This window comes from Anser brachyrhynchus, assembly GCF_964034855.1.
Source record: "Anser brachyrhynchus genome assembly, chromosome: 24".
Taxonomy (NCBI): domain Eukaryota; kingdom Metazoa; phylum Chordata; class Aves; order Anseriformes; family Anatidae; genus Anser; species Anser brachyrhynchus.
The window spans coordinates 1,071,851-1,090,938 of NC_137717.1; the positions used below are offsets into that span (position 1 = coordinate 1,071,851).

At 52.6% G+C, this 19,088-nt stretch overlaps 2 protein-coding genes across 4 annotated transcripts; one reads left to right on the forward strand and one right to left on the reverse strand.

Annotated features, from left to right (window-relative positions):
• The first annotated feature begins 2,394 nt into the window (after window positions 1-2,394).
• On the forward strand, window positions 2,395-9,425 carry SYNC (syncoilin, intermediate filament protein). 2 transcript variants are annotated; one of them, XM_080567068.1, is made up of 4 exons: window positions 2,395-2,893; window positions 4,973-6,521; window positions 7,590-7,714; window positions 8,869-9,425. In XM_080567068.1, the coding sequence occupies exons 2-4, from the start codon at window positions 4,980-4,982 to the stop codon at window positions 8,930-8,932; spliced, it is 1,731 nt and encodes a 576-aa protein (XP_080423194.1). In that variant the 5' UTR covers window positions 2,395-2,893; window positions 4,973-4,979; the 3' UTR covers window positions 8,933-9,425. The 2 variants fall into 2 exon arrangements, with proteins under 2 accessions (XP_080423194.1, XP_080423193.1); XM_080567067.1 differs by lacking the exon at window positions 2,395-2,893 and adding an exon at window positions 3,691-3,859.
• A 452-nt stretch (window positions 9,426-9,877) lies between these two features.
• On the reverse strand, window positions 9,878-18,126 carry RBBP4 (RB binding protein 4, chromatin remodeling factor). Of its 2 annotated transcripts, none has more exons than XM_080567072.1 (12): window positions 17,949-18,126; window positions 17,292-17,439; window positions 16,739-16,884; window positions 15,293-15,466; window positions 14,241-14,356; window positions 13,907-14,067; window positions 13,670-13,796; window positions 13,485-13,562; window positions 12,283-12,359; window positions 12,119-12,176; window positions 11,896-12,006; window positions 9,878-11,017 (listed from the first exon to the last, which is right to left on the reverse strand). In XM_080567072.1, exons 1-12 carry the CDS (start codon window positions 17,962-17,964, stop codon window positions 10,952-10,954), a joined length of 1,278 nt encoding a protein of 425 aa, XP_080423198.1. In that variant the 5' UTR covers window positions 17,965-18,126; the 3' UTR covers window positions 9,878-10,951. The 2 variants fall into 2 exon arrangements, with proteins under 2 accessions (XP_080423198.1, XP_080423197.1); XM_080567071.1 differs by having other exon boundaries at window positions 17,292-17,436; window positions 17,949-18,125.
• Between the last annotated feature and the right edge of the window lie 962 nt (window positions 18,127-19,088).

Sequence of the window (19,088 nt, forward strand, 5' to 3'; positions counted from 1 at the left end):
GGCCAGGCACCTGCTGGCTCCACGGGCACAGCCTCGTGACTCATTAACGCCTGCGGTGCCTGTGGGCAGTGGGGACAAGGTCCTTGCCCAGCCGCCCACCCTGCTGAGCCCCAGCGGTGCCATCTCCCACCCCAATGCACCCCAGAGCCAGAGGTGCCGCTGGAAACCCCCCCACAAGGGACAGAAGCCGGAGCCGCTGCTCCCCGGTGCTCGCCCCAGGAAATGGAAAAACCCAGCGCCGAGCCCTTTCTGCAGCAGTGCCCCCGTTAGCGATCGCCGGGACACAGAGGCCGTTTGTTGCGGTGCTTAAAATTAGCTCTGCACTTGCTGCTTTAAAAACGTGCTTTATAAAAGCTGGGGGAGTGAAAGGGGACGGCGCTTTGCTCTGGTGTGCGGCACGCACTGAGGGAAAGGGTGAGGGGTAAGCGGCAGTGTGCATCCCACCCGGCCTGGTCCCTGCTCCTCCGTGCACCCCAGGGTGCTGCGTGGGTGCTGTGGGCGTTATCTGCCCATCAGTGCCCCGTGGGCCGGCAGCGAGCGGTGCACGGGGCAGGGCTGTCACGAAACCAGGCTTCATCACTGCTGTGTCAAAGATGCCTCAGGCCTGACCCCTCCATGTCCACCCCTGCCAGTGCCCGCCGCATGCGGGGCTGCTCGGGGAACCCTGCGGCTGCTGGGGGTGCTTGTGGGGGGCTGAGCCTGCATGCTGAGGCAGGCACCTGCACGCACATAGACACGTACACACACACACATGCACACAGCCACGTGCACACATGCACACACATGCACACACACACACACACGCACACCGTGGGCATGGCCGGAGCGTGGCCGGCATGCGGGGGACGATCCCGTCGCGGGGGTGGCTGCTGCGGGAGCGCCGCCGGGACAAACAGCCTTGACACAAATGTTTAAAGCCGGTGTCTGGGTTGCACAAAGGGAGATAAAGCAGAAGCAGCGCAGTTCGGGGCAGGCACTCGCAGGGGCTGTGGCACTGGGTCCCCGAAAGGGACAGAGCTCTTGTCCCCGCTGCGCTCCCTGGCCAGGACGGCGTCCGTTCAGCAGCAGCGGTCACAGTAGCGGCACTTTCCTGGTTCCCCCTCGCTGCGGGAGAGCGGCCCCGGCACCCAGATAAGCGGAGCCGCCGGCGCCTGCAGCCTGCGGCAGGGTCCAGCCCCAATCCCTTGCAGCCGCCAAGGTCCCCGCTGGAGCTGTGGGCGGACGGCACCGTGGGGCTCCCACTTTCATCTCTACCTGAGGCCCAGCTGGGTACGTGCCCACACTGCCCTCTTCCTCTTCCTCCTCCTCCCCCTCCTCCCCCTCCGTCCCGCCGGTGACCTTGCCTCGCTCTCGCAAGGGCCCTGAGCATCCTTATCTGGGAGTTTGGAGACAGGTCTGGTGGGAGCGGGGCGAGCCCCAGGCACTGGGTCCTGGGACATGACTGCGGCGCTTGCTCCGTGCTGGCTCCCACAGCGGTGTCCCCACGGCTGCCCGGCATCTCAGCTCTCAGCGGGGAAACTGAGGCAGGAGGTGAGGGCAGGGGCCGGAGCGGTGGCAGGGTGCAGCCGCCCTCCCCACCCAGGATCCTTCCCTGGAAGCTCTCCCAGCTCTGGCAATGAATCACACGTTCCCCCTGAGCTCCCACACGTGGGGCTGGACGCAGCGCTGCTCATGGGGCCGCAGCCAGACTCTCGCAGCCTCGGCACATGGCCCGGGGTGCTGAGCCCCGCACCGGGCCCTTGTTAGCCACGTGTGGGGGCGCGGGGCTGGCAGCAGCACCTGGAGTCGCTGTGGCTCGGGCGGGCTGGGTGCCCTGCGGTGCTGCATGCGCCGACGGAGCCACAGGAGCTGCCAAGGCCACAAAGTCTCCCTGGTTCCCCAAGTCTGTCCCCGAGGCTTGTCGGGACAGCCCTGGGACAGAGCCCTGCCCTCAGAGCCCAGGATCCGTCCCTGCCCTTGGGCCAGCAGCACCAGCGGCAGGGGCACGAAGGGCGGGCGCCGCGATGCCACGCACCGATCTCTCCCAGCTGCCTTCAGCCCTTGCCAGGCCGGTGCCAGGACGCTGCGGGGGGTGGAGGAGCGGCCGGAGACGCCGTGGTTTATCCTGTTCCAACAGCTGGAACATTTCCCCTCCCAGATACGCTCCTGCCTTCGCTCTCCCTCCTGTTTGCCGGAGCAAAGTCCAGGGCGGCTCGCACACGAGGGCGTCGCACCCCGTGGGACGGAGCCGCGGCGGGTCTGACACCCGAGCCGGCCGTTGCCTGGTTATGTCCACAAAACAGCCGGGGCTCTCCTCTTACCGGGAACAGCTGAGCCCCTGCAGCCCCCCGGCCGTCCCCTGGCAGGTGCCCAGGCACGCCGGCCGGCTCGCAGCGGCGCTGCCGTCCTCCCCTCATCCCCTACAAGGGGTTTGCTGCACCCGGCCCGCCTGACCCGCAGGTTTCTCCCCTTGGCAATCGCAGATACAGATGTATATTTATACGCACAACTTGTCCGAATTAACAGCATTCCTCTCCTAGTGAGTCAAAAGCCTCAGCACGAAGAGAGGCGCTTCATGGAAAAAAAAGAGAGAGCGGGGAGAAAAAAAAGGTGGGTTGTGCTGAAAAAAGCAACAGGGCTGAAAAAAGCCAAACACCCAAATCTTCCCTTTCCTTTTAAAGCTCTGCTCCCCTGCACGCGTGTGCCAGCAGGCCCGGGAGATGGACAAGAGCAGTTATTTTAAACCCGGCGGCGAGCAAGGTGACGGAGGTGGTGACGCGGGGACGGGGACAGGGTGGCATTTCGTGATGTTGCAAGCTGTGGTGCGCGTTGCTGGGCGATTTCGGGGCACGTAAGCTGGCGACTTCCTGAGCCGCGAGTGCCGACTTCCTGAGCGGGCACTGCCAGGGCGGAGGTAGGCTCTGTTTTGCTTTGATACATTAATTAACTTCGCTTTAATCAGTTGCTTCTGCCGTTCACCTCCTCCAGCCCCACACCGGGGGTGGCCGGGCCAAGTGCCAACCGGCCACGCTGCCCCCCTGGGCCACTGCACACACGCCGATGTGGCAATATATCTAAAATACGCACTACATATAAATACATGCTAATAATAGTAACCCAGAGGGTGGGTTTGGGGTCCTGCGGGGAGGGCGGGTGGGTGAGCAGGGGCGGAAAGCAGAGCCCCAAGTGGCGAGGGCAGCAGCGAGGGCAGCGGCAGCGCCTGGGAGTGCGGCCGTGGCCCCCAGCCCCAGGCTGGAGAGCAGAAAGGGGGGCACGGGTGGGAAACTGGGGGCTGCGCTCTGCAGGCACTGGGACGATGGAGCCCCTGAGGTGCCGGTATTTAATATACTCGTGTGCTTCAATAAATAACAAGTGCCGTGAGGCGCTGTGCTGCCAGCGCCCCGCCAAACCCCTGCTCCGTGCACAGGATAAGGCCGCACCGATTCACGGCCACGTGCTGCCTCCCCCGCCGTGCCCCTTCCAGCCGCCCCCGCTGGACACAGACCCCTGCAGTCCCAGGGACGCCCCCCCTGCCCAGGGACCCCCACGTCCTCATCACATCCCCCCGGCATGGGGGCTGGCAGGGATGCTCTGGGGATGTGGGGCTGCAGCCAGCCCTGCGGCTGCTGCTGCCAGGGATGCAGGCATGGCCCTCCCCGCTCTCCTCCTCCTCCTCCTCCTCCTCCTCCTCCTCCTTCTCCTCCTCCTCCTCCTCCTCCCAGGGCGGAGGGCGGCAGCACCCGCAGCTGGCGCTGCAGCCGGGTGAAGCGGCTGCCGGGGGAGTCTGATTTCCAGCCCCGTGTATTAATAACCCCCACCCGCCCCATGCTAAGCCCATGTGCAGCACAGCGCCGGGGGCACCGGGCTCCTGGAGAGCAAGGTACGAGCCGGGGAGGTGCGGGGGGAGAGGGGCTGGGGGGGGGGCGTGGGGCAGGGCAGGGCACTGCGAGACCCCAGGGTGCTGGGCTGGACGGGGGGTGCTGAGGCTCAGCCCCCCCAGGGAGCATCGCAGGCACCCAGAGCGGGGGTGAGGGGGTGGCAGGGGGAGCGCGCCCCACAGGCGCAGCAGGGAGTTGGTAAGTTTGAAAAATAAACGCTGGCAGCGGAGGGGGGCACGTTGAGCACTGCGCAGCCCCCTCCCCACCTCTCCCTGTGTTCCCCAGCCCCAGCGGTCAGGCCGCTGGGTCCGAGGCTGCGATGTGTCATCGCTGCAGAAAACTGCCTTATTAGGAGAGAAAGTACCGGTGAAAATCTGTTCTTTCCTTAAAGCCGTTGCAGCGAGCCGAGGCCGCTCGGTGCCAGCCCGCGCTCATTCCTTTGGGGATGACGAGATATGAGCTCAGCCCGCGGGGCCGGGAGGTGAGAGCATCTCCCCGCTGCCCCCGTGGCAGAAAAAACCCCCGCCGGACCCAGGACCGTGCTCAGCTCCTGCCCCAAATAGCACCCGGGTGAACGTGAGCCGGGAGCATTTTGTGGTGGCGGCAGCAGGTGCCTGCCGGGATAAAGCCCGGCTCGGATGACACTGCAAAGCCAGTGCCGGGGCTGCCGCGGGCCCGGTGCCGTGCTCTGCTCCGGCCTCAGCCAGCGCGGAGCCCGCCTGCGCTTTAGCAGCGCATTCCCCTGCCGTGAGGTTATGCCACGGAGCTGGAATCCGGGCACATTCACTGGGAGCGCCTCACCGGCTGTGCCGAGAGCCGCCGGCCACCCCGCTGCCATCACGCCGGTGCCGGCGGTGCTGCTGGGGTGACCCACACGGGTCATTCCCCATTGCGGGGACAGAAGTGCTGCTGGGTTTTGAAGCACTCGCCCTTCCTCTGCCCCAGTCATTCTCTTTGGGATGGTTTTGCTCCTTTATTTTGGCCCACGTTGAAGCAAACGGCTTGGGTCAAAGTTGTCCTCAGGCCACGCAAGCGGCACCGCTGCCCGGTCTGCACAGGGAGTGCAGGGACCTGTGGCAGTCACTGTGCTGGCTGACGTCTCCTCTCCTTTGCAGGGACCTGATGGCAGAGCCAGAGCCCCCTCCAGAACCGCGGCTGGATGAAGCAGGAGCGGCCCCGGCCCCGCAGGGAGAGGCTGCGGGCGCTCCTCCGCACCCGGAGGCTCCGCGCAGCCCCTCAGAGCCAGCGCTGGGCGCGGGGGCTGCTCCTGCACGCGTGGGCAGCCCAGGAGCCTGCCAGGAGCTGCAGGCGGACGTCGGGGACGCTGCCTTGAACCTCAGCATGCCAGGGCCACTGCTGGGTGAGCACGCAGCCGGGGCAGGAGCCCCGTTGGATATGGACGGGGCAGGAATCCCACTGGAGGTGGACGGGGCAGGAATCCCACTGGAGGTGGATGGGGCAGGAATCCCACTGGATGCAGAAGCAGATGGCGCAGGGATCCCCCTGGATGTGGATGGAGCAGGGATCCCGGTAGCTGTGGAAGCAGATGAAGTAGGGATCCTGCTGGACATGGATGCCAGTGGGACAGGGATCCCGCTGGATGTGGATGGGGCAGGAATCCCACTGGATGCAGAAGCAGATGGAGCAGGGATCCCGCTGGATGTGGATGCAGCAGGGATCCCATTAGATGTGGAAGCGGATGGAGCAGGGATCCTGCTGGACATGGATGCCAGTGGGACAGGGTTTCCACTGAATGTGGATGGAGCAGGACTCCTGCTGGATGTGGACGCAGATGGGGCAGGGATCCCGCTGTACATGGACACAGACGGGGCAGGGATCCCACCAGAGGTAGACGCAGAGGGGGCAGGGATCCCACTGGACATGGATGCGGAGGGGGCAGGCACCCCGTTGGACACGGAGGGCACAGAGTGTCGGTGCCTCACCCTCGAAGAGCTGGGCGACTACTTCCAGGAGTGCATTGAAGCCGTGGAACAGCTGGAGAAAGAGCGCGACAGCCTGATCGAGGAGCTGGCGCAGCTCCGGGAGCCGGCGCTGCAGGAGATCCGCCATGCCCACGAGGAGATCCAGGCCGCCTGCCGGCTGCTGGCCAAGGTGGAGCTGGAGAGAGACAACCTGAAGGACGAGATCCGACAGATCAAGCAGAAGCTCTTCAAGGTGACGAAGGAGTGCGTGGCCTGCCAGTACCAGCTGGAGAGCCGGCGCCACGACCTCTCCCAGCACGCTGCCTACCGCGGCGAGCTGGAGACCCAGGCCGGGCAGCTCTCCGGCGAGCTGTCCCGCCTGAAGGAGACCTGCGAGAAGGAGAAGGAGGCGCTGCGGCAGCGGCTGGAGGCTCCGCCGCGTCGGGAGGACAACCAGTACCTGCAGGAGAGCCGCCGGCTCTCCATGGAGTTCGAGAGCTTCGTGGCGCAGAGCCGCCGGGGGCTGGAGGAGCACTACGAGCCCCAGCTGCTGCGGCTGCTGGAGCGGCGCGAGGCCGGGGCCAAGGCGCTGCAGGCGCTGCAGGGGGAGATGCAGGAGATGAAGGAGGCCCTGCGGCCCTTGCAGGGGGAGGTCAGCCGGCTGCGGCTGCAGAACAGGAGCCTGGAGGAGCAGATCATCCTCGTCAAGCAGAAGCGTGATGAAGAGGTCGGGCAGTACCGGGTAAGCGTCCTCGGCGGTGCGTTCAGGTTTGGGAATCGCTGTCTGGGGGCACAAAGGATGGGGATGTCAAAGGGCTGGCTCGTAGGGACAAGGGGGGAGAGGGGTGGATAAGGAGGGCAGCGAAGTGAAATCTCTCCCGTGGGTTCAAGTCAGATGCATCCCCCTCCCTGACACTTTTCTCCTTGAGGATTTACTTCGTGCCCCTGAAGAAGCCCCAAAGTCTAAAACTCGGTGACTCAGCAGCACTGTGCCTTGCTTGGTCTGGATGCTCAGCATGAAAAGACCATTACATAGGCATGAGCAAACACTCTGGGTTCTGGGAAGCCCTCCAGGGCAGGCCCACACGTGGGTCATCAGGCTGCTGCTCCAGGTAAAGCCGTGTCAGCCCAGAAACGCGCAGACACATCCCAATACCCCAGGGGACAGACAGGAGGTGCAGGTACAGCACCAGCACCGCAGCTCAGCATTTGATGAGAGCTGCTTGTGGGTGCTGGAAAAGAGACGTGGGGCCGTGCCAGGCATCCCCCGCATCACCTCGTGCAGAGAGAAAATGCAATTCAATATCCACAAGAGCACATTTGGCAAGGCGGCTCTGCCACCCGTCTCGCTGCCAAGATTCCCGGCCACCACCGCTGCCCGGAGCCGGCGTCCCCACAGACTGGGGCTGGCCGGGGCTGTGGCTGCAGCATGGGGACCTCCAGGATCCCACCTCGCTCAGCAGCTGGGACCTTGGGGAGCCCCTGGTGTGCCTCCACATTTTATTTTTCCCAGTCCTGTGTTTATCTTCTCAAGGGTTTTAGATTTACACAGCGCTGACAGCTTTTCAAACGCACACCTAGCAGCGTAAGGGACAAATCCAGCCAGCAGGGAAGCCAAAGCACGCGCTGCATTCCAGCCCTGGCTCCCACCTTCGTAGGAAAGCAAAGCTTTTCTGCAGAGGCTTCTTAACACCATGGCTGGCAGCTGCTGGCCTGGCTGCTCCTGCCTGGAGCAGAGCACGGACGGGCAGAGCCCCGTACGGCGCACAGCTGCTCCCCCATAACTCGGTCTTGGCTTCTTCACCCCCAGGAGCAAGTGGAGGAGCTGGAGGACAGGCTGAAGGAGCTGAAGAACGGCGTCCAGCTCCAGCAGCGCAAGAACCAGGAGCTGGAGGAACTGCGGAGCAGCCTGCACCAGGAGCTGTCCATTTACAAGTCAGTCTGTCCGTCCCGAGGCGGCCGGGGAGGGCTGGCAGCGGGCGAGCCTGGCGCTCCTCGCCCCGCACACGCGGAAGGCACGGGCACGGCTGCGGCCGTGGAAACTCCGACCCTTTGCCATGTAGCGATGTCATGGAAAGTTCTGTGCAAAATAGAAGCAGGGGCTGCCTTCCAAGAGGCAGGCGCGGCAACTTAAAAAAAAATATTTCCCTAGGAACACATGGAAGGGAGCAGAGTTCTCGGTTTGGGAACGTTGCTGCAGATGCTCTTCAACAGAGACCCACCTCCTGCTTATGAACCTACACGGCTGCTTTCACTCCAGACTTCTTCACTATACAGGTTTTAAAGCTCCAGAAAATGTCCCTCGGTTTGGGGACTATTTTACTTACCAGGCTTTGCATTGTTGTGCATTCCTCCAATCTCAGCTGTGCACATCCTTAAGCATTTTCTGGAGCTTTACTGCCACTGTAGGATTCCTTTTTCCCCTTCCCCATGCGCCACGGGAGGGCATTGCCCACCACCAGCAGCTGCAGTTCTCTTTTATCCACGAAAGACTGTAGCATGATAAGCCAGGGCGAGGCGATCTTCCTGTTTTGGCCTGTCATATCAGCAGTCAGTGCAGGATTTATTAACGAGGGTAACCGCATTGACAACTCTGAACAGATCCCAGCAACCCCACGTCTCTGCTGCGTGGGGTCTGTCTGAATCGCAGGCTGCAGAAGCCAACATCCAAGCCCAGGTGCAGCTGCACTCTAAATTCCTGGGGATCTGCAAATTGCCATCATGGGAAGTGACGGGGCTCCAGATCTCCTAAACGTCAGGGCACCTCGAGTTCCACATTTGAACCGGGGACCCGAGTTACATATGTCTGAGCTGCCTCCTCCCACAGCTTGCACCAGACCTCAGGTTCCCTCCTGCCAGAGCTCGTGTGACTGCCGAGGGCTCTGGTGGGGCTGGCCCCGCGTCTGCACAGCCACAGCACCACGTGCTGAGCCACTGTTAGTGTCACCTGATTGCTTTCCTTCCACATCGTGAAATGGAAGATTTTCAGAAGTAGTCTCTCCCTGTTGCCCATTTTCTCCAGCCAGAATACCTTACACATTTCATATATTCCATATTCGGGACACTAAATTCACTTTCTACCCATATAGGGGCTGCTTAGAAATCTACGGACACCTTTGCAAAAAAGAAGAAAAAGCAGACGAAGACTGTTAGAAACGACACACTTCTTCTTCACAGCAGAAGCGGAGGACAGAGGCAGCTGCAGGGGACGTTTCCTTTCACTGCTTATCTCGCCTGCTGTACAGCGGCTGCCTGAAGTCAGGAATGCCAGAGTGCTGCTGATCTTCTTGTAAAACTGCTTTTCCACAGAGGAGCAGAGAAAATTATACTTGCACTGATAAAAGGACATATATGAAGAATAACAATGTATGTTTTGCTGTGTTTGGAAAATGTATCTTGTCTTGTTCCCTAGATGGATTGTAAGCTTGCACAGAAGGTTGTGTTGGGGAAGGCGGTGTTGGGGGTTGATTTTTGAAGTTTACATACAGGTGAAGCTTTATCCTTTTAACAGGACTCTTTTGTAATTCAAGTGCTGTCTGCTGTATTGTGACATGCTCCAATGTGGGCCACAGAAACTGAAGCTTGTGGATAAAAGGTTTCCACTTTATATAAAGTCTCACACTGAAAATAAAGGTCAGTTTAAGGAGCTTTTGATTTCTTGAAGTTGTGTCTCAAAGGAAAATAAGCTTGTGTGCCAAACCATGGTGCGTGTAAGGTGTCCAACTATTCACGCTGCAGACTACATAAAAATATATCATTCTTGTGTCAGGGCTACAGGCAGACCCAATACTCAGACAGCAGCACACCTCAGGTGGAAGGCACACTCCCTCCCGTGCATTCCCAACTGCTTGGAGCTATTAAGTGCTTACTGCACAAAGCAAGGAGCAGAAACAGGAGGAGGTGGTGTTGAAGAAGCATGCATTATAAACGTAAGGACTACACATACCAGCACCTACCCTCTCATAGGGCACATACAGGTAGAGATTACGCCCTTGCTTTATGCTCGCTTTCTCTGCTTTCTGAAGAAATAGTTTACTCTCAAGAAAACAGTCACTGCAGAAGGAAACCATCAGCACAAAACCACACAGCAATGCAGCGTTTATGTAGAAAAAATTTATTCCATCTGAAGCACTTACACGCAATTAGTCATGAAGAACATGGAGAGTAACAGGTTGCTGGTGGAACAGGACACCCTAGTGGAAGATGGGCAGGATCTAGTGGTCAAGGACTAACTCCTAAAAAAGGTAGTTCATCCACATGTAATTTGCTTTACATGTACCAGCTACCAATGCTGTTTTAGATTACGGGACATGCCTTCTGTGGGACATCAGCTGGTAAAAACATACACCTTTACAACTTGGTGGCCCCAAGTTTTTAAAACCATTTCACAGAAAGGAAAGAAATATATGTGAAAACACAGCTCAAGAAACACACAATAGAGCAAGATACATGGAAGGTGAACAATGCTCTGCAGGAACAGCTGAATGTATCCAAACTGCTGTCACCCAGCAGACCGGAGAAAAGGGATAGGACCAAAGGAAGGAATGAAAAACCCAGAATTACCAGTAGAGAAAAAAAATATAGAAAGAAATCATTTCAGTTCAAGTCAGAATCTGCTAGTCTTTTTTTGCCTTTTTTTTTTTTGTATCTGCAGAGGCAGAAAAAGCCACACAGGTACAGATTAACTAAAGGAATCACAAGACTTCTGAGCTGTACTGAACAGGGCAAGACCTTCCACACTCCATTTCTGAACTGCCAGTGGATTAACACTTGTATCATCTCCATTGGCTTAAGCATATTCTGGCAGCTCTACTGATTTAACTTTTGTTTAAATTAGGCAAAAGCCGTAGCAAGCTAAAGACAAAATAAGGAGAAAAAAAAAAGTTCGCTCTGTATGAGAAAAGCAGCTAAAACGGGACAGCCAGCTCTATACACAAGAGGTTGCTGTAGGAAATATGACCAAGGAGCTACAGTGCAGAACCAGCTGAGTTGGGCTAAGTGGGCTAAGCCCTTTCCTTAGGGAGTACTCACTGTCTGGGATGAAAAGCAGTTGATGGTATCTACAGAAGGATGGCTGAACAAAGTCTACGTGTGTCTCAAAACCAGTGTTAAGTCAGTATCGGGTTGAGAAGGAAGAGAAGGAAAAAGACTAAAAACAGGAAGAGTTATCATCTAGGATCCTTGACCTTCTGGATCCACACTTCCTTCAGGATCTTCATCATTGTATATGTTTTCTGCCTGCAAGACAGAAGCGGAGGAACTGACGAAGCACTTACCACCTCATTTAACAGGACTCCATCTGCTAGAACATTTCCAGAAGTTCTGGCAGGTTTTTATCTGCACGTGTAAGTTACCTATCCCTGATCCCTCAAGGCTATTTAACATAAAAGCTGCAACACAGATTTCTTTTTGGATATAGCAATGTCTTCAAAACATTTGAGAAGTACCCTAAGTTACTGTATGGAGCTTGTGGAAATCTGACTTCTTAAAAGTAGAGACCACTGCAGGGCTTATTTCAATTAAGACTACTGTGCATATGTTTAATAGATCCTTTACTTTGCAGCAGCACCTTCCAGAAGAACTATATAGAATGCTGCTAGGACAAAGCCTCTGTGAACCAATCTATAAATAAACCAAAATTAGAAGAATGGTCCTTTGAGAGGTTATTCGAACTGCACAAGATTGTTCTCCAAAACTTTCAACAGCTGGTAATTTAAACTAGCAAGCTTTTTCTATTCACCCCTCTCCATCCACAGGGGGATATTTATATCATCTGCAAACATTTCATTTGTTAACAACAGTAACTAACAGAAACCTTAATTTCACTTTTTTTTTTTTAAACACACTGTTTTCATTCAAGCACAAAAAGAAAAAAATTACTTCTACACCAGTACTCCTTTTTTTTTTCCTTTTAAATAGAGAAATAAAACAATTTCTCAGTATTTGTAAACCCTTGTTTCTACCAAATCTAAAACAGATTTCACAACCCATTTGAGACTTAGGCAGCTCTACAAAGCAAGTCATTCTGAGAGCTGTAAATAAATCAGGAATGCTGAAATTCAGGCAGTTCAACACTCTCTTATCTACCACTTCCTGCACTTTCCCAAACAACTTACCATTTGCCAGACTTGCATGATATTATCTTCTGATACAGAACAGATTACCCAGGGTTCATTGGGATTCCACGAGAAATCAGATATCTTTGCAGTATGACCACCATGAATAAACTAGTACAGGAGAAAGAAAAAAAACAGTGGTGGTGGTGGTAACATTTTCAAATCTATGTTACAGACATGAGTGACATAGGTCAAAACGATCAATGAGATTCAAAAGACTTACCAATAGCTCTGGGGGACCATCTTCAGCATCCTCAGGGGACTGTTCTTCTCCAATTTTACTTTAAAAGAAAAAATGAAAAGGTTGTGTTTATTTTGTTGTTGTTTTTTGTGATGCAGTTCATCAATAATATTTTGTCATGACAACTTGACTAATTTGGGATTTACCTCAAGTCCCAAACATTTAGCCTGCGGTCAGTGCCACTGGAGGCCAATATAGTTTCATTATGGGGAGACCACTGAACCTGCAGACAAGGATGAATTTAGAAAGCAAATTAGTTTTAAGAAGCCATAACATTGCTGACATTCACAGCAAACACCACTGTATCTTACGAGAGCTTTATGAAAATGCAAATCACTATTAACTCAAAATATAAATGTGCCCAATAATTACATTCCTAAGATAGCAATTAGTTTATATACTCACGAGGCATTTGAGCACCAAAATGGTACCACACATACCCTCTCCTCTAACAAACGCCACATGTTAAGAAGTTTAAACAACTCTCAAGGATATTAGCTACTCCTTAATAAGGACTGCACGAATATAAACTACAGATTCCTTAAATAGTAAGTATGGTTTACACATGAAAAGAAAATCGCTGCAATACAGCTTAACTGCCCAAAAGCTCACATTAACCATGGCTGCTGGAGATAAATCTCTCCAAAACGTACCACTCACTAGGATCACAGGATTACAAAAGAAGACAATTCTGCATACTAACCTGACATTTAAGACTCTAGTTACCTCTAAATAAAATTATGTACAGAATCTTTTAAGTACCAACCCTTCTACAAAAAAATCCTTCTACATATTTTGGTTCTGACTAATGCATGAGCTGGAGATGGAAATATTGTAACTGCTAAGCACATGCTACCAGTGATGTTAACTTTCTATATTTACAACCAGCAAAATTAGCAATTATTTTTTGTCACAAGACGGTCCAGCAGTCCCCTTTAGTGATTACCAGCTAAAACCTTCTTACAGGACCAAGCTGAGAAGATGAAAACACTGCAGCCATTTCACTGTGCCTCCCTGCTTCAATCTGCTACCATGAATAATTTACATTTACTCTGTACTGCTAGTATTTCACTCTTAGCATTGTGGACAAAACTCTCAAACATTTCCTTGTTACATTCTGACCCTGGCTTTCTGGATACTCTAAACTGTGCTGGAGTTGCCCCCCCACACAGAAAGCTACACATCTCTACAACAATAAACCAGAAAATTATAAGCAGATGAGAGAAAAGAACACGAGACATTTAAGCACAAGTACACTTAATAAAAACATAGAGGAAAAGAACACTTTCCATTTTTCCCAGCCATCTAAGTAGAACTAAGAGCATAAAAGAAAGATATTTTGTTATACCTGAAATATCTCATCTTTATGTGATTCAAAGGAGTGCAACTTCAGTTTTAAGTTCCTCAAGTCCCATAATGCGACAGTCTAGTCAAAGACACAAAAACATTTTTTTCTGAAGTAACCAATATAACACATCTACATTTACACATCAGAAACTAAACAAATATGTTCCAAGTTCAAGGCAGACCTACCTTGTCGGCTGATCCTGTAGCCAGGATAAACTCACTGTAGGGATTGAAAGAGAGGCAGTTGACTTCAGCTGTATGAGCATCCACCGAGTGACTAGGTTTGGAGGTGTTGTTTGACCGAGTATCCCAGCTGTAAGAAGAAATAAAGGCTTAAATCCCATTTTACTGATGGACTTGGGGGCAGCTGGGAAAGCAAAACAGACAGAAGTGCTCAATCTCTAAAGACATTACCCCACTTACATCATGAGCTTCTGATCATCAGCAACAGACCCAAAAAGAGATTCGTGGAGCAGGTGCCAAGATACATCTTCCACTACCGCCGTGTGCCCTGTGAAGATGGTCTTCGCGTCCACCACTTTACCTTCTTTTGGAACAGCACTAATATCCCACAAGCAAATAGTCTTAAAAAAATAAATAAATAAAACAAAATAAATTTGAATCTTGAGACAGAAATTCTCTTCACCTCCCCTGCCTCCTCCCCCTCAAAAAGAAAAACAGTTTTAACCTTTGCCGAGGGTCACAAATAAAGTGCAGGTTGTACCCCAGCTAATATTTAAATATTTAAAATACTCACATGATCATCAGAAGCACTAAGCAAATGCCCACTCAGGTTTGGGTTCCATGACAGCCCATAACCTTCTTTCTGGTGTCCACGAAGACGCAGATCAGGGTTACACTCTCCAGAAGGGTCTGTAAAGCAGCAGCATAAGAACTCCAATGCTTAGTATCACTTTCAGTGCATCGTGGAATACCTGGCATTAAGTTTTACCGTGCTTTACTAAACTTCGCTTTGTATTTCCAACAGGATGCCTCCTTGTCCTTTTGAGCATTATCCCCAACCTACGAATCACCTCATTAAAACAAAAAGCAGTGAGACAGCACAGAGCAGTTTGTCTGCTTAGCCCAATAGACACACTGCAGATTTTTTCAAAGCTGCAAATTTTTAGGCTGGATGACCTAGCAGTGGCCCTTTCTAAATTAGTGCTATGCTACCTGCTGAAGAGTCAAAGAAGCCCAGTAGCCACCTTCATACCCTGGCATGACACACCTGGTCTAGCTGGATGAAGGAACAGCAGCAGCCCAACTCAATTACTGCTCAGAAAATTCTTCCTAAATATTCTGCTGGTGGAGTATTGTTCTTTCTCTCTCATCATCTCCAACCCTACTTCAAAAGCGATAAATACACTTCTGATCTTCCCCGTAACTGGCAGAACTAGTTACTCTCTGTGATCTTGCCAAGCTCATCAGTAAATGAGAGGTAATATCCTTACAGATCAAGACAACAGTTCAGCTACCCAGCAGATCATATCATTTCCAGCAAGCCACCTTCTACCACTCCAAATACCATCACATACACTGACATGGCAAAACACAGGAAAACAGCAAGAGAAAAACACGTACCTTTGTACTGATACACATCAGCTATGTACGTTCACGTCTCTACAAAATAACCTTTTACACTAAATGCCCACTTTCCTCTAAAATTACAAGTGATATGCAACCCACAAGAGTTTTCAACCTCTTCTGCACTACATCAGCTTTTTCTTAAGAATCTTTTCTTACGAAACGGCTGTCATTTATATTCTAATGACCTCTGAAGCACAGACATGACAAAGATTCAGTCACCTGGCTTAGAAGGGTGTTTGGTGTAATCAAAGACGAGGACATCGCTGGATGGAGTCTTTGTGGCAATGATGCAAGGGTTCTGTGGCATGTAACGCGCTCTGTTCACTTCGCCCTCGTGATTTATCTTGATTTCGATTTCAATTTTTCCACTAACTGACCCAAAGCCTCCAAACTCTGGAAAAAAAAAAAAAAAGAATTTAATAGTTGTAAACAATTACTCATTTTCAGATCAAGACACACAGATCCAGACTCAGTTACTGGTACTACTTATTCTGGGGGAATAGTCACAAGAACATACAACTAGAAGAATCCAGTTTTCAAATGGCACATTGCCTTAAATATCTGTATTTATAACATAAAAATATCAGGATTTCGGTTAAGTTTAGAGACAGTTAAAGACTGTTTTCTCCTAGAACAAAACAAGTCCCAAATTCATCCCACTTAAAATTCTTATCTGTAATGAAGATATGTGCTGTATATTTAAAATTAATGTATTGTAACATCACTTTCAAATACATCAAAGCTCAGCATTGCAGAACAGACAAAATTGTGGTACAAAGAAATTGCTGCACAAGGTTTGAAACGTGAAACTATGTAACTTGCTAAAGTCACCTTATATCTCTATAGTTAGTTACAGTAACTTACTATTTTAAGGAACTTGCACAGCAACATTCTGGCAAAAAGAAGGTTTGCAGTTTTTTTTTTTTAATCAGAATAGTGTATTTTTGAAAAATATCAAGATAGAATAGAAACTAAGTATTTATTAGACAACATTGTGTTCATCGATAACTCTAAGAAGCCCAAAGATCAAAACACAAATTGCATAATCCAGGCTTCTGGTAAAAACAAAAGCTAACATTAGGTCATTGAGGACTTTCGCCACGTAAAAAGATTGATTCAAGCACACAAAAGTGAGAAGTGCCTAACTTGCAGCAATGCTGAGAGCCAACTAAGATTACAGAAAGCATCAAATTCAAGGCTGATACGCTGAACAAAATACAGTCATCTTTTTATCCAAGTCAGGCTGGCACAAGTATCAGGCAGCAGAATTCAGACTAGAGGAGAACATTTGAAGTGATACACTCCTCTGAAATAAAACATCCTTTTACGTGAGTGACTTTCTCACTGAGGTTATGTAATGCAAAAGTGATGATAAAAACCAGGTAAGCAGTACTCCAAGAAATTCATTGTCGACTCACGATGAAAAATAGAGGGGTGAAGTTTTTCCCTGCTTACTTTTTCAATAGGTCTTCCAAGACATTATGCAGATACATCAAACACAGTATTTGTCCATTAAGTAAGGATACCACTTAGAAATAAACCAACCAGTTTAGGAGTAGTATCTGAATTTTATTACCTGAACGTTAAGAAAAAAGAAATATTCAACCGATAGGAGGAGGAAAAAATGGTTAAAACTCCACCTGGTTGACACCTTTGCTCCCTTACCTCCCTTCTCACTATCATAGTGCGAAGCATCAAACTGCGCATCGTCATTCGGCAGCTGCACGCTAGCTATCACGAGATGATTTTGTTCATCTGAAGTATGGGTGCCCAGCACTAACCGATGAATACTGAAGTCTTTGCCCTCAGGTCTGCAAGAGGAGAGACTTACATGAGAAACAAAAGGGGTTCACACAAACACTAAGCTGACTGCAATAGCCTTTGATTATAGTGATTATACTGAAGTTATATTTATATTTACTAATACGTTGGAAGAAAGGAGACTTTTGTTTTCAAAGAGGGTGAAGTGGAAGGAAGAAAAGCATCAAATCAAGGGTGTGAAAATATCTTCTCAGTGATAAAAGGGTTTTATTTTCCTAAATATAAAAGTGTCTGCACTGACTCTAATATTTGTGGTCCTCAACTTGCTGCTGGCAAGGCAAGGACACAAAAAGCAATTAAGACAGAAAGGAATCATATAATGCCTTACTTCAACAAAAAAATATAAAGGATCCTAGATTTACTATTTACCGTGGTTTAACGAGAAGGAGCAGCTCACCTTGTTACATCCGGCAGCCACTGCGCAGTCAAGCTGGGCCATTCCAGAGCGTGGGTCATAACCAAGTCGTACAAGAAGGGAGTATTCTTCTTCCATATTTTGTACTCTTCGTTGATCACGCGTTCTTCCACTGCATCATCAAAGGCTGCTATTTTTTTTTTTTAAAACCACACGTTAGCGTTGTGAATACAGTTATAATACACACACAGTGTCACAAACAAGCACCGAGCGGGGAGCCCAGCACGATGCGCACCGGTTATGTGGTCACACGGCCCTGCGGGAACAGCCCCGAGCCCCGAACCCCGCTGCCTCAGGCGCTGCGGGGCCCGGAGCAGCCCCGGCCCCGTGCAGGCGGGGGCGGCCCCGAGCTGCTACCGAGCGCCTGGGCCCGGCAGCCCGCAACCCCCCGGGGCTCCCCGGGCCCGGGCCCGGGCGCGGCCCCCCCAGGCCCCCCTCATCCCGCCGCAGCCTCACGGGCCCCGGGAGCACCGCGGGGCCTCCCCCCGCCCTCCCCCGGCCCGGTGCAGGCCCCACAGGCCCGGCGAGGCCCTGCCCGCTGCGCGCCCCCTGGCGGAGCCGCCCCCGGTCCGCGCAGGCTGTCCCCGAGCGCGGCCGGGCCTGGCCGGGGCCTGGCGGAGCCTCGGGGCCGGGCCGTACCTTCCTTGTCCGCCATGGCGGGGCGGCGGCGGGCGCTGCGGGGCCGCGCGGAGCCGTCGGGCCGCGGCTCTATTGTTCCCTGCCCCCGCCGCCTGCCGCCCCGGCGCGCCGCGCACCCCCGTTCGCGCGCCAACGCCGCCCAATCGGCGCCCGCCGCCGGGAGGCCGCGGCCAATCGGGGAGCGGCACGGGGCGGGGACAGGCCGGCCGCGCGAGCGCGCGCGGAGGTCACGTGGGAGGGAGGCCGGGAGGGAAAGGGGAGGGGGGGTGAAGCTCCCCTGGGAGCCGCCATTTTGCGCAGGGGAAGGGGCGGGCGGCGAGAGCCCCTCGAGCAGCTCTTAAAGGGGCAGCGCCCGCGGGCAGGCCCGTGGGGGGGGGGGGGGGGGGGGGGGGGGGGGGGGGCGGGGCGGCTCCCGCCGGTACCGGGGGCAACGTGTGGGGCCCGGCCCGGTCCTGAGCGCCTCCAGAGCACCCCCGGGGGCCCTGCGCCGCCCGCAGTCGCCCATCGTTGCGTTTTTCCCCCAACTCCCCTTCACAACGTGCAGACCTAGCTTACCTGGAAGCGGGAACCCCGTGTGCTGCTGCTGCTGCGACTAGCAGCGAGAAAAGGCCGAGGTGCATTGTTAATAAATATTATATGGCACCTACATATCTATTGTTTGTGTTGTTTGCGGAAGTCTTGGGCTCAGCTGTGGGTTAATCTGAAAACGCACAAAAATGTTGAGAAAATGAGAATAATTACTGTACCTGAAAATCTACGGTTCTAATCTGAGGAAAAAATAATTAGCCTGAAGTTAATCAGTCTCCAATCTAGGTCCGTTCAATTTACAAATGTAAGCTGATGTGAAATGGAGCAACTGCTAAGGTCTGATCTGAGAATCAGACGTAAATTTTTTTTTATGAAATACACCCATACCACTCTCAAAAAAAAAAAAAAAAGGAATTGTGGGGGAAATGAACACACACGCTTTTATTTGCCATGCCCATTTTTCTAGGATCGAAGCCTTAAATGAAGTCCCTCTCTTGAAGGGAAAAATACTTTTTTTCTTTAAAGCTGTATGTAAGGTTTTCCATCCCAGCCTGGGGTCTGAAGGCGGTAGGTGCTCCAGCTTGCTGTGTAACGTACCGGAGGGCTGAGTAC

Bases quoted from the DNA above. Each gene is read 5' to 3' on its own strand.
- SYNC (XM_080567067.1), top strand. From the start codon at position 3,816: ATGTGCAGCACAGCGCCGGGGGCACCGGGCTCCTGGAGAGCAAG. The intron at 3,860-4,972 runs GTACGAGCCGGG...TCTCCTTTGCAG, and splicing joins CCGGGCTCCTGGAGAGCAAG to GGACCTGATGGCAGAGCCAG. The intron at 7,715-8,868 runs GTCAGTCTGTCC...CTACCCATATAG, and splicing joins CAGGAGCTGTCCATTTACAA to GGGCTGCTTAGAAATCTACG.
- RBBP4 (XM_080567072.1), bottom strand. The intron at 14,068-14,240 runs GTGAGTATTTTA...TATTTTTTTAAG, and splicing joins TTAGTGCTTCTGATGATCAT to ACTATTTGCTTGTGGGATAT. The intron at 11,018-11,895 runs GTAAGTTGTTTG...TCTGTCTTGCAG, and splicing joins TCATGCAAGTCTGGCAAATG to GCAGAAAACATATACAATGA.